This window comes from Ursus arctos, unplaced genomic scaffold (genome assembly GCF_023065955.2).
Source record: "Ursus arctos isolate Adak ecotype North America unplaced genomic scaffold, UrsArc2.0 scaffold_36, whole genome shotgun sequence".
NCBI lineage: Eukaryota > Metazoa > Chordata > Mammalia > Carnivora > Ursidae > Ursus > Ursus arctos.
This window is the reverse complement of record NW_026623050.1, coordinates 15894556-15922225: the sequence shown is the minus strand read 5'-3', so window position 1 is coordinate 15922225 and position 27670 is coordinate 15894556. Positions and strand designations below refer to the sequence as shown.

The 27670-nt window shown below is 37.1% G+C and overlaps 1 protein-coding gene and 1 pseudogene across 9 annotated transcripts in view; both read left to right on the top strand.

The window, feature by feature from the left end:
- GABPB1 (GA binding protein transcription factor subunit beta 1) overlaps positions 1–27670 on the top strand; it is a 71211-nt gene that overhangs the window by 11952 nt on the left and 31589 nt on the right. For all 9 annotated transcript variants that reach the window (XM_048219130.2, XM_048219131.2, XM_048219129.2 and 6 more), the window contains exon 2: positions 25639–25746. In XM_048219130.2, coding sequence (XP_048075087.1) covers positions 25639–25746 — 108 coding nt within the window. The remainder of the gene's footprint in view (positions 1–25638; positions 25747–27670) is intronic.
- LOC123002066 (40S ribosomal protein S15a-like) lies at positions 355–10355 on the top strand (annotated as a pseudogene).

Sequence of the window (27670 nt, the reverse complement as noted above, 5' to 3'; positions counted from 1 at the left end):
ACTGGAAAAATAAACTGGTCACAGTACTAAAATGACCAAGTAAATTGCTATATTCATGCTATGGAATAACATGTAATAATTTGAAGAAGTTGATATGACATATACTGAGTACTAAGTTGTAGAGCAGTATGAGCAGTATGTACAGTATGATACTATTTGTATACATAAGGGAAAAAACCCAGAACAGTCCTGTGTTTTGGAGGGGCGGGTACGCATACATGCGTGCAAATGCAAAGAATATGGTCTGCTAAGGTAATCCTGAACCGATAATAGTGCTTATCTCTTGGGTGGTGGATAGAGGATTGGGTTTTGGGAGTAGGGATAGGGAGGGATGATTAGAGGGAACTAGTTTTTTCAGTAATCTTTGGAATTTTAAAATTAGAATATTATAGTGTATATTACAAATTCATTAAAATAATAACCATCAGTTGACGATAAGATGGACAATAGTTGGGGGAGGAAGGAAACCAGTTAAGCAGGTACTTTATTAATATGGGCATGAAAATGCAGTGGCAAAGGCGGTGAGAAGAGGACTAATTTATAAATGACATGAGGGTAATTTCACAATATGTATCAAAATTAGAACTGAACTTTTGTCTCAGCAATCCTGCTTCAGGGAATTTATCCTATAGTTACATGAAATGAAATGATCCATTTACACAGTTATTAGTTGCAGTGTTGTATATAATAGTAATAGTGTCCATCCATAATAAACTAAGACCTGTCTACACAATAGCATAGTAAGCAGTTATAGAGAAAATGAGGAAGCTGTCTATGAACTAATAGGAAAGATCTCCAGGATGTGTTAAGAAAAGCAAGTGGAGAACAGTGTGTGTAGTAATGCTGTCTTTTGGTAATAATAGAAATAGTGGAAGTGAAACTAGCAAAGGTGATTACTTGTGTCTGGGGGGAGTGGTAATAGTGTAAATGCTTCCACTGAGACTTCTCAGTGTATATATTTCTGGGTTTGGATTTTTTTTTTTTTAAGATTTTATTTATTTATTTGACAGAGAGACAGCCAGCAAGAGAGGGAACACAAGCAGGGGGAGTGGTAGAGGAAGAAGCAGGCTCCCAGCAGAGCAAGGAGCCCGATGCGGGGCTCGATCCCAGCACCCTGGGATCAGGCCCTGACCCAAAGGCCGACGCTTAACGACTGAGCCACCCAGGCGCCCTGGGGTTTGGATTTTTGAGCTATATAAAACTATTGCCTGTTGAGAGAAAATAATTTAAGAGAAAAAGAGATGCCAAGTAGACCTTATAGTATTCGATGACCAACTGTACGTAAAGACATGAGGGAGAGGAAAAAGTTAAGGATAACTAAGATTTCTAATTTGGGAGGTAAAAAGGGTGGTAGCAACATCAGGGAGGTATAGGAGGAACATTAAGTTTTGGCAGGTGCATGGGAAGTTCTAGACATGCTAATTGATGAATGCTTAGTCCTCCTTAGTTTAGTGTTTGTGTGTGTATGTCTATGTGTGTGTAGTTTACGTGCCTTAGATATGGAACTTGAGTTTATTTATTTACTAAGATTTTATTTATTTGAGAGAGAGAGCACAAGTGAGGTGTAGAGGGAGAGGGAGAAGCAGACTCCCCACTGAGCAGGGAGCCTGACATGGGGCTCAATCCCAAGCCCTTGGCACCCTGGAACTTGAGCTTATTTTAAACATGAATATTAAATAGTCGTCAATAGGGGTGCCTAAATGGCTCAGTTACTTAAGTGTCTGCCTTCTGCTTGGATCATGATCCTAAGGTCCTGGGATCAAGCCCCACGTTGGGCTCTCTGATCAGTGGGGAGTCTGCTTCTCTGTCTCCCTCTGCCCCTCCTCCCCATGTACATGCTTTCCCTCTCTCTCTCTCTCTCTCTCAAATAAATAAATGATAAATAGTCATCAGTAAATATTTTTTATCCCAGTTTACAGCCATTTATATTCTCGGTTTTATGGAGAACAGCTTTGTAATGACGTCATAATTTTACCATTAAATAGGGACATTGGTATACACAGATAGAATGTAGATAGAGAAATAGAGTGTATATTGATAAATACATAGCTTAGATGGGGATTAGGAACTAAATTTATTAGCATGGTTCCGATTTAGTTACATCTTTTGGTACCTGAGATTTTCAAAAAAATAAAAATTGCTTTGTATAAGGATGTGATCTTTAGAGTAGCTGAAATGATACTGTAATATTTAAAACAATATTAAAGCTGGTTTAGACAAGTTTATAGTAGAGCATGAAAATTATTTTTCATATAGCACATTTGGGAGTAACTGTATATTATACAAGACAAGGAAGTTTACCCTAATGGAGAAAAGGAGTCCCAGCATTCTGGGTGCTGCCTAAAACAAACTCTTGCTATGTAGTTTGGGATTTAAAATTTATCTGAACGAGTTTTATTTCAGAATCTGATTTTGAGGCGTTAATTTATCCATACAACTTGTACCTGATTTTTATTTGGCTAGAGTAAAAAAAAAAAAAAAAAAAAGGAGGGGGGAGCACAGATAAAGTACATACATGCCAGGACTTGCAGATGAATTTAGTAAATCTTTTCTAGGTTTATGTTAATAAGGATTTGGGTGTGGAATAGCAATAAAATAAAGCTGTTAAGTAATTCTTGCTTGAGATTTAAAATTTTAACCATTTTATATCTGAAGAAAAGACATTTTGCTGGCCATAGCTTTCTTTTAAAAATTACAGTAATGTTACATAAATAATCCTGTAACAGTTGGTGATGGTCTTGCTTTAGTGAGGGTGAAACTGTTTTGTCACCTCTGACCTATGCTTACCCATTTACCCACCAGTACTGCAGTCCTCTGGTGCTTTGGGAAACATAATTTGAGAAATGCTGGTTTGGGGTGGGCTATGGTTTGGGCTTAGATAGATTCTTACCTCTTGTATATCTTTGTTTTGTCCAGTTGAGTGAAAGGATGGTAATAGCACAGTGTATAGAAATTAATTTAAGAAGCACTAGTGGTTCTCAATCGGGGATATTTTACCCCTAGAGGATATTCAGCAATATTTAGACATTTTTTTTAATGTCATAAAATGGGGGACAGGATGGTACCACCGGCATCTAATGGGTAGAGACCAGGGATGCTGCCAAATATCCTACAATGCATAGAAAAATCGCCTACAGCAAAGAACTGTCAGGCCCAATGTGCCAGTAGTACTGAGGTAGAGAAATCTCTAGTTAGTTGAATACCAACTATGTGTGCAACAGTGTTATAAAGAACTTATGGGTGTAACTGGCACTAAAAGAAAACCTTGTCTATACCTATGAGAAACTCATAACCTAGCTAAGGCATCTCAAACTTAGTAAGTCTGTGACTAAACTCTTAACACCTGACTCACCTATCCCACTTTGCCATCTTTATTTTGGCAAATAATCCCACTTTTCACCAAGTTATTCAGGCCGAAAACCTAGATGTCATCTCTGATTCCTCTTTTTCTTATACACTGATATCTAATACATAGGGAAGTTCTGTTAGCTCAACTTAAAAATAGATGTTACATCTGGGTAATAGTGGGCTAGATTATTTAGACCAGTCCTCTTTTTGAAAAGAATTGAAACTGTTGGATAAGATCTATAAATACCACCTTAAGGGTTTTGAAGAACTGGAAAAATAGGGGAATCTGGTAAGCCAAATTCTGAAAGAGAGCCTAAACCAAGAGAGGTTAGCAGAATATCTGGAGAACTGAAGCCACTGTTGGCCTGAGATTTCAAGAAATTTAGGTTTCTTTTCATCACACTTGTGGGGAGAGGTGGACAGAAATCAAGATTCAAAGCCTACCCAACATGCGGACATGTGCAGTTTTACAAGAGATCCTTCCTAATTAGGCTTAGACTCCATATGTCTACACCTGTGGGAGAAGGATATATCAGAGCTAATCCCTGTTCCCCTTTCATTGCTTACTTTTCAGCTAAATATCAAGGGACTTCAGGCAAGTTGTCTTGGCACTGAGCAGAGCAGGAGAAAAAGAGAAAAGAAATAAGTCTCTATAAAGTGGCCATAGCCTAGCAAGGTAAGGGAAATGTAAACCATGACTTAATTTAGGGCAGTCCCTGATTTGTAGTGTCCCTTAGGAAATGTTCCCTGGAAGAATACTTCTTCATTTTAAACGTCTCTACAAATAATTTTTTAAGGACACTGACCAGCACATAGTCAAAGATAAGCTGGCATACAAACAGAAGAAGAAACATGAACAGAAACAACAGCAGAAACATATTCATAAGCATCAAGTATTAGAATTAGAAGATTTATGATAAAACAACCATGCTTACTGTATTCACAGAAATAAATGACAAATTCAAAGATGGGAAACATGAAACTATTAAAAAAAAGTGGCTTCATAGAGTTGAAAACACCAAACCCGACTGCTGGAAATAAAAAAATATGATAACTGAATTAAAAACTTAATGCAATTTACAGCAGATTGCATATCAGAAAAATTATCAAACTGGAATATAGATCAGATAATTATCCAGGACGTAACTTGGAGGCAAAAAGATGGAAAGTATAAAAGACAGTGTAAGAGACATGGAGGATAGAGTAAGAATGTCTTAATTGGAATTCCAGAAGAAGAGGAGAGAGAAAAGGGGGCATTTAAAAGTATCTGGAGAAAAAGAAGATATTCCCCAAAGGAGTGAGAATTAGACAAATGAGTGACTTTTCAACAGCCGCAATGGAAGTCAGAACATAGTAAAATGATGCCTGCCAATATGAAATGAAAAAACCTTGCCAACCTAGAGGTTTATGTCCAGTGAAAATATCTTTAAAGAATGATGGTGGGGACGACTGAGTGGCTCAGTCAGTTAAGCAACTACCTCTGGCTAGGGTCATGATCCCAGAGTCCTGGAATTGAGCCCCACATGAGGCTCTCTGCTCAGCAGCGAGTCTGCTTCTCCCTCTCCAGAGCTCTGTGATCTCTCTCACTTTTACTTTCTCTCAAATAAATAAAATCTTTAAAAAGAAAAAAAGAATGATGGTGAAATAAAGATGTTTTGGAGAAAAACAGATTGTCACCAGCATCTCTCATTAAAGATAATTTAAACCAACACTGTTCAGTAGAAGTTTCTGTGATGATGGAAATATTCTTTATCTGTGCTGTCCAATATTGTTGTCATAAGCCACATAAGGCTTTTGAGCACTTGAAATGTGGCTAGTGTGATTGAGGTACTGAAGTTTTAATTAAATTTAAATAGCCACATGCACCATATTAGTGCAGTTCTATAGGATATACTTTGGGCAGAATGAAATCGATTACCACATGGGAGGAAAGAAATGTACGAAGGGCTGAAAAGTAAAGAAAGTTATACATATGTGGAAAATGAAAGTGAATCTTGACTGCATACAACAGTAAGAATGTCTAATGGATTAAAAGACAAGGCAATAGCAGAAGGGGACTAAGTGGGGTTCTAGGTTCTAAAGTCTTTGCATTGTCTAGAAGGGGGGTAAGTTTAAAAAAACCTTTTTTATGGAAAACTTTAAATATGTAAAAGCAAAGAAGAGTATGATGAACTCCCGTGTATTCATTACCCAGTTTCAGCAATGATCAACTCAAGACTACAATGGTTTCTTACATATTCCTCATTATTTTAAAACAGATCTCAAGTATCAATTATTTAATCCATAAATATATTGTCTTTATCTAAAAAATATATAAGCTTAAACTATAATACAACTATATCCAGAAAAAATAAACATAATTCCTTAATATCATTATTTATTTAGGCAGCATTCACTTTTCCTTAATTATATGCAAAATGACTTTTTTTTTTTTAAATGCAACATTCACCTTTATTGAAATGTCTTACGGAACAACCAAAAAAAAAAAGAAGTACTGAACATCTAACAACTGGGAACTTTCTCAGGTATTTCCATAACTATCCAAAACAATTTAAAAAAAAATTTTTTTTTTTAGGGCAGTTTTACGTTCACAGCAAACTTGAAGGGAAAGTACAGAGATTTCCCATACACCATCTGCCCTCATACATACATAACCTCCCCCATCATCAGTATCCTCCACCAGAGTGGTACACTTGTTACAATTGATGAACCTACACTGGCATATCATAATCACCCAAAGTCTGTGGTTTATATTATGATTCATTATTGGTGTTCATTCTCTGAATTTGGGCAAATATATAATGACATGTGTCCATCATTATGGTATCATACTAAGTATTTTCACTGCCCTAAAAAAAGCTTTTAAAAAATTTACATTTAGTTTCTTCAAACTGGAATCAAAATAGGGTCCACGTATTGTCGTTGGTTGATGCTTGCTTAGGTCTTTTAAAACAAGATTTTGATTAACTTTAGACTTTAATGCATGGTATAATTTCTAGGGAACAACTACAAGAAATAAGAGAATATAACTTCCAAATCAATAAAAGAAATAGTGAAATGTTAAAAAAGAATCAGTCCGAAAGAAGGCAAGAGAGAAAAGAACTTGAACAGGTAACGAATAGAGAGCACAAAATTAGGTGCTAGATTTAATCATAAATATATAATAATTAAAGATAAAGAGTCTAAATGATTATTTAGGTATCATCTTAGCCTAGGGCACTATCAGCTCTTGCCTGGAATAATTTTATTAGTATTCCGGCCTCAATTCTTGCTTTCTTCTATGGACTACCTATATAAAACAGGAGTAGTTTTGAAAAAATATGAATCAGCTCTTTCTACCATCTTTCCATAATGGTGCACATGAATGTCCTGTCAGATTCTCTCAAGAGCATTAACAATGCCAAAAAGAGAGGCAAACACCAGGTTCTTATTAGGCCAGGCTCCAAGTCATTGTCCGGTTTCTGACTGTGATGATGAAGTATGGTTACATGGGTGAAGTGGAGATCATTGATGATGACAGAACTGGGAAAATTGTTGTGAGCCTCATGGGTGGGTGAAACAGGTGTGAAGTGATCAGCCCCAGATTTGATACGCAGCTCAGAGATCTAGAAAAATGGCAGAAAAATTTGCTCCCATCCTGCCAGTGTGGTTTCATTGTACTAAGCTGGCATCATGGACCACAAAGAAGCAAGACAAAAACATGCAGGTGGGAAAATCCCGGGATTCTTTTTCTAGGGATGTAATACATGTGTGCAAATAAAATGCCTCAATGGACAGCATATACATACACACACATACACTATATATATATATATATATATATATAAATCGTATTGCAACACTCTCCTGTTTAAAACATCCCAACAACTTCCCAGTAAACTCAATAAAATCCATACTTCTTACTAGTGCCAAAAGGCCCATTTCTTCTCTGTGATTGCATATCCTGCTATCCTTTTTCCCCTCTAGCCCAGAGCCCTTGTATTGCTGTTCCATCTCCCTGGATCACCAGGAACAGTCAGAATTCTTAGTTCTTAAAAACAAACAAAAAAACCCAACAACAACTTAGTTCTAAAAACTGGAAACCTCGTCTGGTTAATTTAGTAGAAAAGAAATTGTCACAAGAAGAAACCACTAACCACTGCTGTCACTGGAATCTGCTTCCATTCTTGCCATAACAGATTCCGTATACCTCCTGCTTTTTTATGCATTATCTTCTAAATTAGATTCCAGCATGGATGCTTCTTTGTTGGAAGGAGGTCATAAGACTGTACCTAGCTGCATGGGAGACTGGGAAAGCAAGTACTTAGCTTATGCTGAGCAGCCAGAAGAGTGATCTGTCCTTCATGATGTTTTTCTCTGGAATCCTTCCTTGCTCTCTTTCCTCCCTTAATTCACAATTCTACTCAAATGTCCTCTCCTCAAAGAGGCCTTTCCTTAGACTTTGTCTAAAGTGACAATTCCCCATCTCTAATCCAGTATTCTCTCTTTTCTTAACCTGTCCTACATTTTCTTCATAGCATTTATCCTTACCAATTGATTGATTGATGATTGTTATGCTCCCCCAAGAACACAAGATCTGTGAGGGTAGGGATTTGTCCACTTTCTGTTGACACATACATGCTCAGTAACCATTTGTTTAATGACTGAAGGGGAAACATAGGGAAACATAGATCTGCCATAGATTATGAGAAAGTTTAAAGGGAAGCATTATAGAAGAAATAGCTCATTTAAGGAAGGCTTATTGGAGAAGAGAAATTTTTAAAATGGGCTTTGATTGAGGTATCAGATTTGGAGAGAAGATATATAGCAATCTAAACTGGGCAAATAGCACAAGGGAAGAAGGCATTGGGTCTGGAATAGGTGAGCACATATTGAATAAGGAAGAATTGTTTAGAATCTGATGGCTGTTGGGGTCCTTTATGAAGTGGAAGTTGAGAAGAATGGACGAGGTAAAGGTGTGAGGTTGGAGCAGTTGATAGATGGCCTTGAACTGTAAGGTGGTCTTTTGATTGATAGAGAGTAAAAGATTACTAGTGTTTTTTTTTTTAATTAAAAATAAACTATGGTATTTTCATATAGTACTCTGCGGGTATAAAACAGAATGAGGTAAATCTCTATGGAGAGATTTCTAGGATATATATTTAAAAAAAAAAGCGAAGTGCAGAACAGTGTATGTAGTATGCTCTTTTGGTGTAAGAAATGTGTGCGTGGGAATAAGAATACATACACTAATTTGTTTCTGTTGCAAAAAAGAAAAACTGAGAAGACAGACCAGAAACTAATAAAATGGTTGCCTTGTGGTTGAGGGGAGAGGGTGAGTGGGAAAGGTGTGAAGGAAACAGGAATGGAAGTGTGATTTCTGAGTTTATTTAGTTTTGACTTTCAAATTATGTAAATATTTCACACATTCAAAAGTTACAATTAAATGAAAATAAAAATCTCTAAAATTGAGAACTTAAACAAATGAACCTATGTGTATATCAGAAACCTATGTGTATATCAGAATAGTTACTTAAATACATGGAGGAAAACACAATCTCAAGTGACTTTGGAGCTCAATATCAAATGGCATATATGCTAAGGACAAAAAGAACTGAAAGAAATCTTAAACTTGATTCATTCTATTACTAGTTGTAATATTGATATTTCTATTTTGATATCATTTGATACATGTTATAGGTTAAAGCCAGTAGGTTTTTATGCTTATATGTTAGAAACCAATAGGAATACAAGTATAAAATCAAAGAAGCTAAGGAAAAAGAATATTTATAATGATGAACTTGAATTATAGATGTCAGTTTGAGTTCAGGATTTAATATATGTATATATATATATATATGTAATCTTTCTTTCTTTCTTTCTTTCTTTCTTTCTTTCTTTCTTTCTTTCTTCCATCCATCCATCCATCCATCCATCCATCCATCCAAATTTATCTTTCTTTCTTTCTTAGCTCTGTCCACTGAAAGGAGCTAGAAACGGTATGTTACTTTGGTAGATGCGAGTATTTGCATTACCCCAGTTTTGGTTTTTAAATACTTCCATTTAGAATCCAGGGCTCCTCAAAGAAATGACTGATTCCAGGACTGGGGCAGGGAACATACCTAGTGAACCTGGAACATCTTGTGCCAGAAGCAAGAAAGCTTTCAAAGACACAACAAAAGCCTACCTGAAGAGGCTCTTGTTGGCCAAAATTGGGACGGTTTGAACATAAAAGAGAATAAGGAGAGTAATTTGAAACAATATATGACAATAAAAAAACCAGACAAATGGACATGGCTGTTACACCTATCCTTTACCCTGAAAATTGGTAATTTAACATTTGAACTGCTTTTTTAGTAGAAGTGTATTACAGTTAGTGAGGAATGCCAGATAATAAATATGGAAAGAATTACAGAATTAGAAAGTCACAATTTGTTACCTCCTTTTATAAAATATTTGACTTGGGCCAGGATCATTAATGGGTGCTAAAATTGTTAGGCAAAAGGTTCATTGGGAATTGGATATTTGCATGGTGCCAAAACACTTCACAGAGTACTAGTTGGTCTCAAAACAATAAAACTTTACAGTGGAAGGATCAGGCTATTAACCAGCCTAGTTATTAATCTTAGTATCACTAAAAATGAACCAAAAAATATGTGCTTCCTGATGTGATCCAATATCAAGTATAGTGTATCAACCCAAGGTTTTTTGTACCAAATTTAAAATCTGAATTTAGTCAAATTTTACAGACTAACTTTCAGTTATAAGAAATATGGGAGATGAGGGCACCTGGGTAGCGCAGTCATTGGGCGTCTGCCTTCGGCTCAGGGCGTGATCCCGGCATTCCGGGATCGAGTCCCACATCGGGCTCCTCCGCTTGGAGCCTGCTTCTTCCTCTCCCACTCCCCTGCTGTGTTCCCTCTCTCGCTGGCTGTCTCTCTGTAACATAAATAAATAAAATAAAATCTTAAAAAAAAATATGGGAGATGAAAGGAATTAAGTACTACCTTCGAGGAAGCAACCAGAAAGAATACAGAATGTGAGATAGAGATGAACTGGCCATTTAATGTCATGGGAGAGGAAAACAAGGGTGGGGTGGGGGAGGAAGGGAAATTGTCCTAGAATATAATTAATCTAGAGATATAACAACCAAGTGCAGCATGTGCCAGCTGTAAAGTACATTTTTTTAGAAAGGAGTAGGATGAAGCAAGATGGCCAACTTTTAATTTAGAATGTGGGTGATGGGCATATGGGTGTGTGTGTTTGTGTATATACACATCTATTCATTTATATGCATGCACATACACTTTTCTATATTTGAAAGATTTTATAATAAAAACTTAAAAATATTTTTCTGTTGATGGACACTTCGGTTGTTTGTAGATTCTTTTTTTTTTTCTATTACAAATAATGTTTCTGTAAACGTTCCTATACGTGTTTGCTCTCCTTGTGTGTGTGTTAAGGAGATATGGCAGCTTCCTAGTAGTGGAATCCCTGGATCAGAGGGTAGGCATTACCTTCAGCTCTACTAGATATTGATAAATTGTTCTTCAAATGGTCATACTGAGGAGGATTTTAGACAGGGGAATTATGAGGTGTATGTCTTCTCTACTAGGTGATGAATTCTTTGAGTATAGGGACCATGTAGAGACTCATATATAAATGTTTGAGTTGAATGAAATTGTATTTTAGTGGGAATGCCTGGCAGTAGGATGGGGAAATTAGAGTTAGGTCAGCCAAAAGGCTATTGTGATGTTTAAGGTATGAGGCAATGAATGTGTAAGACTAGAGGTAGTGGAGAGGAAGGGATGAATATGAGAAAGCTTGGAGAGAAAGGATCTAAGTGTATGTGTTCTTATTGTTGGGGAGGGTATTGATGATTCACTGTTGTGACTTATAACACCCAGTAGTTTGTTGGCTCCATTTTATAGTAAGTGGGTAAGTTATGCTTCCCTATTAATTCAAAATCATCTAATGGCCTAGTTCCAGTAGAGTTCTAGCCTTGTCTTCATCTTCATCTTCTGCTTGTACTCTTTTTTAAGCCTCAGTCTCTTCCCGGGATAAATCTTTGTGATTAGAAGAGACTAATAGTTGAATGGGATAAAGAGGCAGTGGGTTGCAAAGAAGAGAAGAATTTATGTAGTAGTATGGGTAGAATTTATGGGTAGCTTCATTCCCAAGTGAGTTTGTGAAGTCTTCCAAAGCCAAAAGATATCTTCCTTTAGTTTTTAAAGGGAAAGTCTTTCCAGTGTTATAACAGGGATAGTTCGTCAGATGCAGTTTTTCTTAGAGAATGTCCTATATCTTATTTTCGAATGTTGCAACTTTTTGTAAATTCTAAAGTTGGTGCCTTCAAGAAGTTTTTGTTTCAGATTTTATTTATTAATTTGACAGAGTACAAGAAGGGGGAGCAGCAGAGGGAGAAGCAGGCCTCCCACTGAGCAGGGAGCCTGATGTGGGGGTTGATCCTAGGACGCTTGGATCATGACCTGAGCTGAAGGCAGAAGCTTAACCAACTGAGCCACCCAGGTCACCCAAGAAGTTTTGATTAATGGTTCTAGAATAGCTCTGTCCAGGGGCACCTGGGTGGTGCAGTCATTAAGCGTCTGCCTTCGGCTCAGGGCGTGATCCCAGCGTTCTGGGATTGAGCCCCACATCGGGTTCTTCCTCTGGGAGCCTGCTTCTTCCTCTCCCACTCCCTCTGCTTGTGTTCCCTCTCTCGCTGGCTGTCTCTGTCAAATAAATAAATAAAATCTTAAAAAAAAAAAAAAAAAGAATAGCTCTGTCCAACAGAAATATAATGTGAGCCGTGAATTTAAAGTTTTGTAGTAGCCACATTAAAAAAAAAAAAGAAACGGGTGAAATTAATTTTAATAACATTTTATTTAATCCTGTATATCCAGAATATTACCATTTTAACATGTAGTTGACATCAGAGTTGTTATTTTTTTTTTAAAGATTTTATTTATTTATTTGACAGAGAGAGAGACAGCCAGCGAGAGAGGGAACACAAGCAGGGGAGTGGGAGAGGAAGAAGCAGGCTCATAGCGGAGGAGCCCGATGTGGGGCTTGATCCCAGATCGCCGGGATCACGCCCCGAGCCGAAGGCAGACGCCCAACCGCTGTGCCACCCAGGCGCCCCGACATCAGAGTTATTAATGAGATATTTTACATTCTTTTTTGGTACTGGTGTGTTACATTTAAAGCACAGCTCCATTTGATCTGCCCTAATGCCTAGTAGCATTATCGCTAGTGGCTCAGTTGAAACCTTTGAATTCAGTTTGGTACTGATTTGACCCATGGTCATTGAGGGTGGCCGTGGGCCATGAGCTGATCTTGCTTCATAGACCGGTTGCTGGTTATTAGATAAATTCTGGTTTCCTGTTCCCATTTTTTATACTAACATGGCAGGTGCAAGAGTGATTTTGAGGGTCCCAGACAAAGCCATTATCCAGATTTACTGGTTATGTTCACAGTTTTCCCTTTTGCCTCAGAAAACGTAGAACTGACCCCAGATTTTTTTGGATCAAATCTGACAATTTGAGTTGCTGCCAAAGAAAAGAATATTCAGGTGAGTTCCAGTCTCATTCATTTGTAAGGACTTCAGTTACAAGGCTGACAGGAATTCAGTGAACATTTTATTAATTGTGACATTTCGTAGAATTTGTGAAGCTGTCACCTTAATTTGCATTTAAAAAGTCAAATGTTATATGACCGTTGGTTATCCCAGGTATTTCTGGGGTTTCTGCTGTGTGTCTAATGTTTATTCAATCAATGTTTGTTGAACCATTTACCAGGCACCATAGTTCAGGCACAGTGACAACACGTAGCCAAGTAAACAGGCACGTGTAGTGTGGTCTGATAAATGCCGTGATGGAGAGAAACTTAAGATGCTAGAAGAATACACAGGAAGGACTCTTCATTTAATTTAGGGGGGATCAGGGAAGGTTTCTCTGAGGAGATAAGCTGAACTCTGAAGAACAGGTAGGAATAAATATGGCAAAAGTGGGCATGGAGAACAGAACATCCTTCCTGGCAGAGGGAATGTTTTGTATAGATGCCCAAAGGTGAGAAAAAGAGCTCAGTACAGCCTGTTGTCTGGAGTATAATGTGAGAGGTGGTGAGTGGTATAAATAGAGAGATGGCAACAGATGCCAAATGTGAAAGGCCTTGAATCTAATGGCAAAGAGTTTGACTTTATCTGAGGTAACTGACGAGGGGCATGATTTCTGTTTAAGATTGACTAAAAAGTTTGGTAGCAGAATGGAGACTAAATTAGAGGAAGCCAAGACTGTGAGGCATAGACACTAGTTTAGAGGTTCTCTAGGAAAGAAAGGATGGAGGGATGAACAAAGTTTGTGGCAGAGGAGAAAATACTGTCAACATTTATTTATTTATTTAAAAGATTTTATTTATTTATTCATGAGAGACAGAGAGACAGAGGCAGAGGCAGAAGCAGGATCCCCGCGGAGCAGGGAGCCCGACACAGGGCTCGATCCCAAGACTCCAGGATCACGATCTGAGCTGAAGGCAGATGCTTAACCGATTGAGCCACCCAGGTGCCCCTATTTATTTATTTTTGAGAGAAAGAGAGAGCGCGTGCGCTTGAGCATGCACAAGCAGTGGGGTAGGGCGGAGGGGAGAGGGAGAAGCAGACTCCCTGTTGTGCAGGGAGCTCGATGCAGGGCTTGATGTTGGGCTTGATCTCAGGACCTTGGGATCAGGACCTGAGCCGAAGGCAGACTCTTGACTGAGCTACCCAGGCATCCCGAACATATGTTTACTGAAGGCCTACTCTCTGTCATTGGAAAGAGGTAGAAGGATTTAAGAGACATTTAGGAGGTAAAAGTGGCAGGTCTTGACTGATTGGAGTTGAGGTGGGTGGAAGAAGGGGTCCAGGATGATTCCAAAGTTTCTGAACCATGGAACAAGCCACTACTTAGACAATTTGACTTTTGAAGTGCCTTGGCTCTCCTGGTGGAGGTATCTATCCAGTTGAATATTAGGGTCTAGTGCTTGGAGGGAGGCCTGGACTGAAGATAGATTTGAAAGTTATCAGGTAATCATGGCTAAGAAAGATAAACTTGCTAGAAGAGAGAATGTAGGGAAAGAAAAAGAGGGCTGAAAAATGAAACACTGAGGGACTGCCGATATTTAAGGGGAGGAGAAAAGGGATCCAGTTGAAAGACACATAAGCTACCATCTTGCCTCCAAGCATTTTATAATTTAAGTAAGACACATAAACATGAATCATTTGGTGACCAGTGCAAATCAGAGTCTAATTTGGTGCTAAGTTTCATTGTACCACCTCTTGTGTTTTATGTGAAATGAAGCTAGGTATGTAGAGGTTAGTGTTTAGGCCAGAGAGTAGCACTGGTAGTGCATGCATTCAGTAGGGGACATCTAGCCACTGGGAGGACTCAGACCACGGGGTATAGCATAGTGATTGTGAGTATGGACCCTGGATCCAGACTGCCTTGGTTCAAATCTCCACTATCAGTATGACCTTGGGCAGTGTAACCTTCTGTGCCTCAGTTTTCTCAACTATTCAATGATGGTGATAGTAATTCTGCCTTGATGTTGTTGTGAGATTGAATGAGTTAGTATGTGTAAATTCTTTGACTGTATCTGGCACAATCTTTCTCCTGTTCTTTGTTGTCTCTCTACGCGCACGTGTGCGGGCACACACACACACACACACGGCTATGTCATACCCTACTGTATTATACCCACTGTATATGTATTGTAGTGTTATGTAAATGTTAGAAATTATCATCATTTAATAATTGGTGAGTCAAATGATGGCTCTAGTTTTGGACAGATAGGTAAGCCCCAGAGAAGGAAAAGTTTCCCAGAGGAGGAATGTTCCTTCTATGAAACTTAATGTGAAAACACATGGTTTTAAGCAGGCTTTCACTGGTAAAGTGGGTGAAAAAATGATATGAGAATCCCCATTCCCCGATTCCCAGGTGGATGCAAAGAATGCCCTCTTAATAGAAAGCTTTAAAGATGTTAAAACAGTTGTGTGTGGTGCTCTCCCTGCGTGGTAGTGGGATTGCCTCAGGTCACATTTTCTTAAAGTTATTCTGGAAGGAAATGTTTTATCAGCTTTGTGAGTATGAGTTCACCGGGTCCTTGGCCTTGACTTTGGGAAGATCTAGATCTGGAATCAAGGTTCTGGCTTTGGGGACTGGGAACCTTGGGGAGAAGCTGTCATCGTATACCGATAGTGGGAGTGTAAATTGGTCTAATAGTTTGGTAGATAATTTGATAGTGTCTGTCACAATTAAAATGTGATTTTAAAAATCTAGCAATTACACTTCTGAGAATAATTTTCATTAAAGTGCTAACCCAAGTGTATAGGTGTGTTGCAGCACTATGTGTAAAGATAAAAAATGAAAATGGGATTGAATAATTAATGTATTCATACTCCATATGTTTCCTATTTCTATAGTGTAATACTTTCCTACTTGCTGTAACAAATTACCACAAATTTAGTGCCTTAAAACAACACAAATTTATTATTTTATAGTTATGGAGGGCAGAAAACACAAAAGGAAGATTTTAGCAGGGTTGTGTTCCCTTCTGGAGGTTCCGGGGGGGGTGGGTGGAGAATCTGTTTTCTTTCCTTTTCTAGTTTTGCAAGACTGCCTGCATTTCTTGGCCGGTGCAGTATACCCCCATACCCCCCCCCCCCAATCTTCAAGGCTAGCAACTATAGCAACTTCAGATCTCTCTCTCTCTCTGTCCCCTCTGAACTCTGTCTCCTTCTCTCCTGACCCTCCTACATCCCACTTGTAAGGACCCTTGTGATTATATTAGGCCTATCGAGATTATCCAGATCTTCCTATCTCAAGATCCTTAATTTAATCATACCTGGAAAGTCCTTTTTACCACATAAGCTAACATTCACAGATTCTGGGAATTAAGATCTAGACACCTTTGGGGGGCCATTATTCAGCCCACACTTCATAATACTGTGTGGCTAGTAAAAAGTATGTTTTTATCTGTGTGCATTTAGAAAGATGTCACTGATAAAACAATGAGATCCTGTGAAGTGAAAAGAAGCAAGTTGCAAAACCATTATAATATGATCCTTTCTTGTGTTTTGTATTTGTTTGAAAAAAAGCATTGTGCCTGTGTGTATTTCTACAGGCATAGAAAAAATCTAGAAGGCTACACACTAAACATTTAAATAGTGGTTATTCCTGGGAAATAAGACCACCAGGAAGTATGGGAATGACTTTGAATTTGAATGATGCATTTTTTATATACAGTGAACGTGTTTTGTTGATTGTAATTTTATTTTTATGAAAGTATACATGTACAAAGTTGAAAAGTAAAAAAAATACAAGGTTTATGATAAAAAACAACAACCCTGCAGTCCCTTGTGTTATTCCATCCCACCCCAGAGCCTTCTTTCCCAGAGGCATCCATTCTCTTTTTGCTGTTTTTTCCCCTAGTACTTCCCTCCGTATTTTTAAATAACAAGCTTATGCTATTTATTGATTTTTCTGTATTAGATATCTTTGACTTCCCAGTTATGAAGATGAAGCTTTGGCTATCTTAAACCAAACCTCTAAGCATATTTTTCCTTATTCTTTGTTTTTTTATTTTTAAATTTTTTTTAGGATTTATCCATTTTAGAGAGAAAGAGTGTGCACATGCATGAGCCAGTGCTGGGTGTGGGAAGGAGGGGCAGAGGGAGAGAATATCCAGGCAGACTCTCTGCTGAGTGGGGAGCCCAGGGCAGGAGCCTAATTCCACCACCTATGAGATCATGACCTGATCTGAAACCAAGAGTTGGCCACCCAACCCACTGAGCCATCCAGGCGCTCCTCACTCTTCATCTTCTTTAATAGAAGTACACCAAAATTTTTGTTTGGATTAGTATTCAGTGGTTATTGCAATCCTGGAACTACTATTCTTCACTAACCCATGCCATGTATATGTTGCGATTACATTTTCTTCCTTGTGTAGGTTTTTTTTTTCTTCCCTCTGAAAAAGAAATTGTGTACTTTTTTCTTTTGTTTAGTTTTCTTGTATCCATCATTAACCCATGTCAGATTCCCCACTGGAAATCTCATTCTTTTCCTGGGAGTCTTATCGGCTTATCTTTTCCTTGGAGACCTCCTTCTGGAACCTCTGTCCTCTGGCTCCAATCTGGATTTGCTTTCCAGGTCTCCGATACAGCACATCTTGGGGTCTCCTTTATCATTATCTTGGGGATCCTCTTCCACTCTATTTAGGTTGGATTCCTTATTTCCTGAAGCCCTTGATTCTTTTTTTTTTTTAAAGATTTTATTTATTTATTTATTTGACAGAGAGAGAGACAGCCAGCGAGAGAGGGAACACAAGCAGGGGGAGTGGGAGAGGAAGAAGCAGGCTCACAGCGGAGGAGCCTGACGTGGGGCTCGATCCCAGAACGCCAGGATCACGCCCTGAGCTGAAAGCAGACGCTTAACCGCTGTGCCACCCAGGCACCCCCCTGAAGCCCTTGATTCTTATTTTTGTTTATTCCTGGTCATGGAGGAGTACATCTTTTGGTGGTTTTCTGAAACAAGGGTCTATGGGAGATGATTTTTCTTTAGATACTTTATGTCTGAAAGTGTCATTTTTAAGTTAAAAAAAGTTAAAAAAAAAAGCCCACTAGACAAAATGGAAATGGGAGAAAATTCCAAATATACCAGAGTTCATATGATTATTTTTTTCTTCAAAGGAATCGCACAGAGAAAGACTTGAAGGGCATGTTCTTTTATATCCCTGCAGATTCCCAATGTTCTCTAATTTAGAACACAAGAGTTAAGAATATGGCTCTTATCTTTGGACTAAAACTAGTACCCTTTGGTAAGTCCTTCTATTCTTTGTCCCCTTTGCAAAATGGGGACCATAACTGTTGCGGTAAGTCTGTTTAGATTACATGAGACAACATAGGTAAAGATTTCACAAGATGCCACGTGCTACTTATTATCCAAGTTATTGTCTTTTCCCCCCCTCTTTTTAAAAGAAGATTTTATTTGAGAGAGAGACAGAGAGAGAGAGAGAGAGAGGGCACGAGCAGGGGGAGGGGCAGAGGCAGAAGCAAACTCCCCGCAGAGTAGGGAGCCCGACATGGGGCTTGATCCCAAGACGCTGGGATCACAACCTGAGCTAAAGGCAGAAACTCAACCGACTGAGCCACCCAGGTGCCCCTATTTTCTTATAGGAACGTAGGCAACGAAATTCTTAGGCCCAAGAATATTTTCATTTGTACAGTTAAACACATGGTTGTAATATGCTTAGTTTTACTTAGAGTCACATTTTACATGCTTTTACAATTAAAAAATCACTGTCAACATCTAATTTCTTACATTACAAATGTTTTTTATTTGTAATCTAGTTTTGGTGAAAAGCTTTTTATAAAAGGCTTTTGTGCTTATTCACGTATTTATTCTTTTCAACATTCTACTTGTCTGCTTTATAGATTAAATGCAGGATATGAGATGTTCACATTTTTTCACTGAAGTGTCATTACTTAGATGCAACGAATTCCTATTACTATTAGAAACTAATAAAAGTTTATTTTTAATTACAGGAGTAATATGTGCTCATTATAGAAAACTTATGAAATAAAGAATAGAAAAAGGAAAAATCTATAATTTTCATTATCATGGTATATCATATTTTGCTTCTGGGTACTTTTCTATGCACTTTTTACATAGTTTGGATCATGGTGTATATTTAGTTCAGAGGCTTGATTCTAATATTGTTGCATATTACTTATAAAAATCTTAAATGACTATATATAGTACTGGTTATCTTTTAGACATACATACTGGAATTTACAGATAAAATGATGTCCAATATTTGCTTCAAAATATGTGTGGGTGGGAAATGGGCAGCGCGTAAATTGATAATATTGAAGCTAGTTGGTTTCTGTGTAGAAGTTCATTATACTGTTGTGCCTATTCTTGTATTTGCTCAAAATTTTCCATAATAAAAAATAAAATAAATGAAAGCTTGAGTATTCCATTATGATCTATCTTAATTTCTTTTTTTTTTTAAGATTTTATTTATTTATTTGACAGAGAGAACACAAGCAGAGGAACTGCAGGCAGAGGAAGAGGGAGAAGGCTCCCTGATGTGGGGCTCAATCCCAGGGTCCTGGGATCATGACCTGAGCCGAAGGCAGTCCTTTAATTAACTGAGCCACCCAGGCACCCCTAATTTCTTTAACTAATCTTGTATTAGGACATTTCAGTTTTTCCCTATTTGAAGTAACATTACTTTTAATATGTTTTAGATAGTTTCCTTGTGACAGACTTACATGAGTGGGATTATTAGGTCAAAGAGTATGATCATCTTAAAGGCTTTTGATGCATAAATAATACTAAATTGTTTGGTGAAAAACTTTAGAAGAATTTTATTGGATTTATAATTGTTCTCATTGAGCATAGGAGTGATATTGCAAGTTTATGCTGAAGTTTTTAATGAGGCAGTCAAGGTTTATTACTAAGTTTATTGTAATAGGATTATATTTTCTAACTTTTTATTCATATTCTTTTTTAGGAGTGCTAGTAACAATTCATATGGAATTAGTATTTTACAGTGTTATTGAGAGTTTCATGTCCGGGAAAGGAAAGCGCTGTCTAATCCTCAAAACAGCTCTATGAGCTATTAATCGTAGAAATTCAAAACAAAATAGACTGTAGTAAGCTTTCAAAGTGTAGTTATAATTAGTAATTCCTGTTACCACTAGATGGCCCTCTCAGCATGTACTTTTAAGCAAAAGGAGCTAGTTTGTGGCTATTTTGAAGTTCCTCTGTAGATCTAAGATTCATATTTTTGAAGTTAAAAAAAATAATGGTTTGTATCAGATTGTAAAAAACTTTTTTAGAAGTAGTAAAAAAGATTCAGGACGGAATTTATTACAGTGAGTTTTTAGATTACTTTTCTTAAAAGGAAAGGGGTATTAAACGGGATTGACATAGGTACTACATAGCTATGTTGTTCATGGAACTTTAAAACCACAATAGGGGCGCCTGGGTGGCACAGCGGTTAAGCGTCTGCCTTCGGCTCAGGGCGTGATCCCAGCGTTCTGGGGTCGAGCCCCACATCAGGCTCTTCCGCTATGAGCCTGCTTCCTCCTCTCCCACTCCCCCTGCTTGTGTTCCCTCTCTCGCTGGCTGTCTGTATCTCTGTCAAATAAATAAATAAAATCTTAAAAAAATAAAAATAAAAATAAATAAAACCACAATAAATTAAGTATCCTGAGTCCTTGATATGTTTTGAATAATTAAGACAGTTACAGAATTGTAATAGAAGTTGATTTGTTTAAGTGCATCATTGTTTTGTTGCAAGGGGTATTAAACGGGATTGGCATTCAGTGCCATACGTATAGTGTATTTTCAATAAATATATTCCAACATTCATTAAAATTTATTGAATTGAATTATGCTTCTTTATTTGCTTGGGCCAAAATTATTTGCCATGCCAAAAAAGCAACATTTATTGCTAAGCCCTTAAATGGTTTTATGTAAATCTAACATTTTATCTCTGGAGAGTTAATAGATAATGAACAAAATAGAGGGGGCTCTATCTGGAGCTGTGGTCCCCTCAATCAATTTATTGTCTTAATACAGTTGAGTTCCTCCGAGGATTAGAATTAATTCTGTGGCGTGTGTTGTTCCCCTTAAATGAGAATCAGAAGTGAAATTGCTACATTTTGATATTTTCATTGTTTTACATTTTACTAATTATCTTGAGAAAAAAAATTAAGAATGCCTTTGATTTTGGTCTTACTTGATCTCATGTGTATTTTCTTCCATTGATTTTTCAATCTTATTAGATCCAGTGCTGTCTTTCTGTAGAAAAATGTTTGTATTGCCCCTTTTGCTAGCTTGAAATGAAAATTATGGTTATTATTATCTATCTGCATAATTTCAAAAAGTCATTAAAGTAATTTTAATATGAAGGAGAAATGGAAGGAAAGCACTTTTATTTTTAAAAATATTATTTATTTGGGAGAGAGAGAGGGGTAAGAGAGAGAGCGAGCGAGTGCACAGAAGCAGACCCCCGCTGAGCAGGGCCAGGGGCTCCATCCTAGGACTGCAGGATCATGACCTGAGCTGAAGGCAGATGCTTAGCTGACTGAACCACCCAGGCACCCGGAAGGAAAGCGCTGTATAATAAATTGTATATTTCAGTATGTAAATCCTCGAGCAGACTACCCTATCTGACACAAGAGATTGTCCAATGCTTGTACCTATACATAGAATCACTGTGAAAGCTGATTGATACAGTGTTTTTATATTGGTGATTCAGATAACCAAGGGGCATCAACATTGGTGACATCTTTTTTGAAAATGGTGAACAGCTCTTAGTAAAGTTCTGAGCAAAACAAATGGATTTACAGTATGGTTGCATTCTGGGAAATTTGGGATACATTAATAACTATGGAAAAATACATTTGTTTACATACTAGTTAAGTTCTAGCCTTAGATATTCAGTGGAGCCTTTGAAAGTCACCCAGAACATGTGACATTCTTTGCCATACTGGATTGTTCCCTGCATTGCTGGACGTCTAATATCCCTGACACATGACCTTTTAATGCTAGTAGAACCTTCACCCCACTCCTCCCTGCATCAGCCTCCTAAAATGCCTCCATATATAGCCAGAGAGCCTTCTAGCGGACAGTACTGCTACCGTTTTGAGAACTGTTGATTGGAAAGTATCCAGCTGTTTATTTACTACGTAGCTGTATTGCTCATGGAACTTTAAAACCACAATAAATTAAGTATCCTGAGTTCTTGATATGTTTTGGATAATTAAGACAGTTACAGAATTGTAATAGAAGTTGATTTGTTTAAGTGCATCATAGTTTTGTTTGCAATTCTTGTAATCAGATCAGTAAGTTTGCTATTTTAAGTACCCGGTACCATGCATTTTCTTTATTTTTTCCACTTTTCCTTTTTAGTAAGTCAGTAGTATATAACTTTCTTTAATGTCAGTATTTAGTTCGTTGACAGTCATACAATGTAATTTGTCCCTTAAAAAAAACACTTTTTAAGTTAGGAAGATAATTTAGTAACAAACGTTGTAAAATGGAGGCAAAATTTCCTATAATCTTGTCACTCTAACAGTTGTTGGTATTTCTCGGTGTTTTGTTCTCTGTATATTTTGACATTCAAGAACTAGTTTTGTATCTTTTTACTTAACATGGCATAACTTCTTAATGTTATTACATAACTTTCAACTATTTATTTTAAGTTACTGTGTATTCTATTAGATTCCACATTTTCCTTTCTCGAGGTTGTTCACATGATACAAATGGTTATATATATGTAGGTTTACGTGTATTTACATGTATACCTGTGTTGATAAATCTATTTCAACATATTTTTTCTTTAGGATAGATCTCGGAAGTGGGATCATTCATTGGGTCATAGGCTTGAACATTTTTGTAACTTTTATGTATTGCCAAATTGACATTTAAAAAAAGCTGATCCAAAAAACCCCACAGCTGATCCATTTATATTGCTACCATATATATATATATATCAATATGTAAAAGTATCAGTCTCGACTCATACTTTTTTAAATTTAACTTTTAAATTATTTACATTTATTTGACTCTTAGTGACACTGAACATTTTTTAGGTTTGTGAATTATTTCTTCTCTTTTGGAAAATATACGATCATGTCCTTTGACTTTTTTTTTTTTTTTGAAGATCAAATTGGCTTTTATGAAGTGATTCATCAACGAGACAAGTAGAAAGGAGCTCCGAAGAGGTGTACAGAATGGAAGGTTTTTATAGGAAGGGGAAGAGGCAAGGAAATTATTAGCAAAAGAAAAGATTGTTACAGGCCAAAACCCTTTTTTGGGTCGGGGAGGGAACAGCAGGGTTTTCTTCTTGCAGATGACCTCACTAGCGCTGATCAGAAAATTTCAGGTTGGCTTCTAAAAAGGTCACCTTCCTGGGATAGGTGGAAACTGTAATGAGCTCTTGGTTTGCTCTTGTAGGGGAGCAAATGACTTCAATTTGGGCTTGGTTTTTTTCTTTTTTTTAGAAGTTTATTTACTTAACGCGGGCCACAGGCCTCTGAACCCAAGCTTCCTGTCACATGTTCCTCCTCTGGCTGAGCCAAGTGCCCCTGGGCTTGTTACTTTGTTTGTTTGTTTGTTTTGTTTTTTTAAACACTGGGTTGTGCATATTTGTCAGGGTTATCAGGATAAATACACCCACTGAGCTGTGGTGGGAGGTGTGTTACTTGCCCCCATAGACCCAATCAGTCACACTACTCTAAAATTTTAAGTTTAGATCTCATTCTAGAAGCAGACAGTGTGCAATTCCAGAGGACTTCCTGAGGCCCCCTCCCATTACATTTCAGAGACATGCAAATTCAGACCCAGATGATCCTCGGCTCTTTATTATTATTTCTTGCTTTGTCCTTTGACTGTTGCTGTATTGGGTTCATGGTGTTTGTTTTCCCTTCTCATTTTGAGTCAGACCTTTTCCATAATAAACATTATTAATGTTTCTTACATTCATTTTTGTGGCAGACATTCCTTTGCTGTCTTTGATTTTTTTTTTAATACATTGAAGTTTCATTATCTACCCATCGAAGATAGTATGTGAAATCAAAGAAGGGGTTGGAGAGTCAAAAGATCAGGATTTTGGAAGGAGCTACTTACAATAGCTATTATATCTGACAGAGAACTCCTACCCAGAATGTATGTTATGAATGCTTACAAATCGTTAGGAAAAAGGCAGACAACCCAGTTTCTAAAAATGAGAAAAAACCCTTAACCACTATTTCATAAAAGATACCCAGACGTCTAAACTGTCTGGCAGTATGTATGCTGAATGAATGCAGACTGATTTTCTGTTACCTGTGTCAGACATAAAAGGGTATATTTTGTGTGAAGATTTATTTCATTGTAAAACCACATTTATGTTAAGTTTTGGTCATCCAAGTGTAGTCAGTGTATTTGCTAGTGTGACCAGTTTGATTTGACTGTACTTTTGTGGAGGAGAGGTCAGTTTCTTTTTGCCCTATCCTGCCTTTCATAGGAAATTATTGCAGGTTCTTTGCCTTTTGAGTATGATGTAAATTTCTACTATCCAGCTTGTACATATTTCCTAGGAGAAATCCTTCATTAGAGATCAGTAATCTCTTTAGATCTTAATGTCTTTAGCATGATTAAGGAGTATCTTGGGTTCCAGTGACTTAGTCAAGGTATGAGAGAGAATGGGAGGAAAACAGAAAGGGTGAAATTGTTGTGTCACACACACAAAATACATGTAAAAACCCCTATATAAAACACATAAATTCGTGTGGTGGTTTTTCTTCTTCACCATGGGATATATTATGAATTATTTTTATCCTTATAAATGGAATAATTATAAGAAATTCTTTCCTGCCCTGTGACAAATGCCTGTTTTGGGCATATTCATCTCACTTAATCATCGTGCAAGTCTCCCAGCATTGGCATCTGTTATTGGTTACTCTATGTATGGTTGTTCCCATGTTCTAGAATCTACTAAAAATATAGTGATGTAAACATAAATCTGTTCTTTCAAGGGACATCTATATATTTTTTAATCAACCCCTTTACATTCCCTAACATCTCTTCTAATTATATAATGCAGTCCTTCCCGGCATTAATAACCTCTCTAAGCTATAACTCCCTCCTCACATACAAACATACATACTCCTCTCCCCTCCTTCTTGAATAATACCTGTTTCATACAAGATTGGAATACACTAATCAACCTGACATCCCCTTCTTAAAATTTCTTTCCCCTTCACTACTTACCCAACTTTCAAAGGGTATTCACTTTTTGAGGCAAATTCAAAAACAATTGAAAATACTTGTTTTTTAAATTCTGAACATATTTTCTGATTTACCGTTGCAAAAAAGTTGCAATATATTTATTGTAATTTGCACCAGTTACATATGATAGTATCTTGTACCTTATTTCTACTTATGAAAAACTTTATTGTGGTGCTCCTCCAGTGAAAACAGTTTCTTGCCAGTTTTAAATATTAGGCAAGTCTTCTCTGCTTATTTGCCTCATTATCTTTACCAGCTGTATTTAGAGAATTCAAACTGATTTTATTATCCTAGGTAAAAACTTAACGAGAAAGGAAAACCTGTTCCCCAAAATCAAGTACAAATTGCTTTTGTGTGATCTGTAGTTTCAAATTAACCATATCACAAACTTTTAGAGGGATAATTTAGATTTGTTATTAATAAGGATACATGGGGAGAAAGTCATGTAATAATATATCAATAGAGATGTTAAATTCATCTTTGTTTTGTTTAGATGTCCCTGGTAGATTTGGGAAAGAAGCTTTTAGAAGCAGCACGAGCAGGTCAAGATGATGAAGTTCGTATTTTGATGGCAAATGGAGCTCCTTTTACTACAGACTGGGTAAAGAATGATTTTAATGTTGTGCTGGCTTTTTTTAATTTTCTTCTTCTCATTTATTAGTTTTTCTGGAGAAAAATTTAGTCAGTATTGTGTTTAGATGTGGCAAAAAGTTGATTTAATAATGATTTTTTTTTTTTGCAAATTCATTTGCGGTTTTAGAATTTTAGCTATCATTTAAAGAGAATGGTTTGCATCTTTATATATGTCATATATATATGACAACCTTATTCAAGTATTCTGTCCACAAAACTGTTTTTCTTTTAAACTATGGAGTTCAATACTGTAGGATGAATATAAATTGTAGCTGCTTGAAATTTAATTTTAAGGTCATAAATAGCACAGGTAGAATTTATAATTCAGAAAATAACAGATAAAGATCCTGGTTAATCTTATAATTGCTTCTAAAAAGGAAAAAATGTTTGCATTTCAGTTGATACTTGTAACACTATTGCAAACATGACCAAAGAGGAAGAAAGGAATGGGAACATGTTCCTAGTAACTACAGAAGGCAGTTGTGAGGACAGCAAAAACCATAACTGTACTTAGTTCCCAGAGTAACTCAAAAGAGATGGGCTTGGCAGTATGGAAGGTTAGGAGTCTAGATTAACCTGCCTTCTGGTAACAACTAAAAATTCCAGATTTTAGCATTTATTGTTTTCGGCCTACTTGTCCTACGTTCTTTTTTATTTTTCATTAAAAACAAAATAAAACAATATAAAATTTTTTATTATGGGAAATTTCAAATACCAACCCCTACATACCCTTTAGCCAGCTTCAAAAATTATCAAATCATGGTGAGTCTGTTTCCTCTGTAACCTCATGCCACTTTCTTTGTTCTGTATTATTTTAAGGCAAAAAAAAAAAATTTTTTTTAAAGATTTTATTTATTTATTTGACAGAGAGACAGAGAGAGCGCAAAGCGGTGGGGGGAAGCAAAGGGAGAGGGAGAAGCAGGTTGTCCGCTGAGCAGGGAACCCGATGCAGGGCTTGATCCGAGGACCCTAAGATCATGACCTGAGCTGAAGGCAGACTCTTAACCAACTGAACCACCCAGGCCCCCTTTAAAGCAAATTCCATGAACTATTTCATTTCATCCATAAATATTTCAGCATCTATCTTTAAAAGATAAAGACTTTTTGATTAACTATTAAAAAAAATCTTTAGTGCACTGGTGAGTTAGAAAGAAAATAAGGAACTATTAACCTGAAAAACTAAGTGAACACCAGAACCTAAAGAAATTTCACTCTAAGAATATTTGCTGAACTCAGTGAATTTGCCTGTTGGTTTTCCCACCTCACTGTCATGGTTTACTGAAGACAGACCTGAGACTGTTCATAGAAGTCTTCTAGGAGATCCTCTCCTATTAATCCAGGAATCCCAAAGAGATGTATCTTCTGTATAAGGTAAACCAGAAATACCCTCTCCCTCTTCTTATCTGCTTCTGCCCCTGCCCCTGTTGTAGGGTACTGAAAGGAGAATGAACTGACTTGAAACAAGTCACCAAATGGAGAGAGAAAAAAAATTATTGATGAGGATTTGGTATCATAAGCCATCCCTTGCACACATTGTGACCTGAACTCATAAATACTTGTGCATTCTGCAAAACTGTACACTAAAAAATGAATTCAAAGTGATCTTTGGACTGAGGTTACCCCAGGTTCCTGACAGAAGCAAATGAATATTCTTTCTGAAGGAACCTACCTTCATCCCAGTATCCACAAATGAAATTCCAAGGAAAATGAAAAGTCAAAAGTAACTAAATGCACAAGGACACAGACAACTTGGACAATAACCCACTGAAACAACTAACAACAGAAGCAGACTGACAAGTTTTTTAGATACGATTTTAAGCGGATTAGGAACACCTAAAGGAAAATTAGTGAACTGAAAGATAATGAAAAAAAAAAAAATCCAGAATGCATTA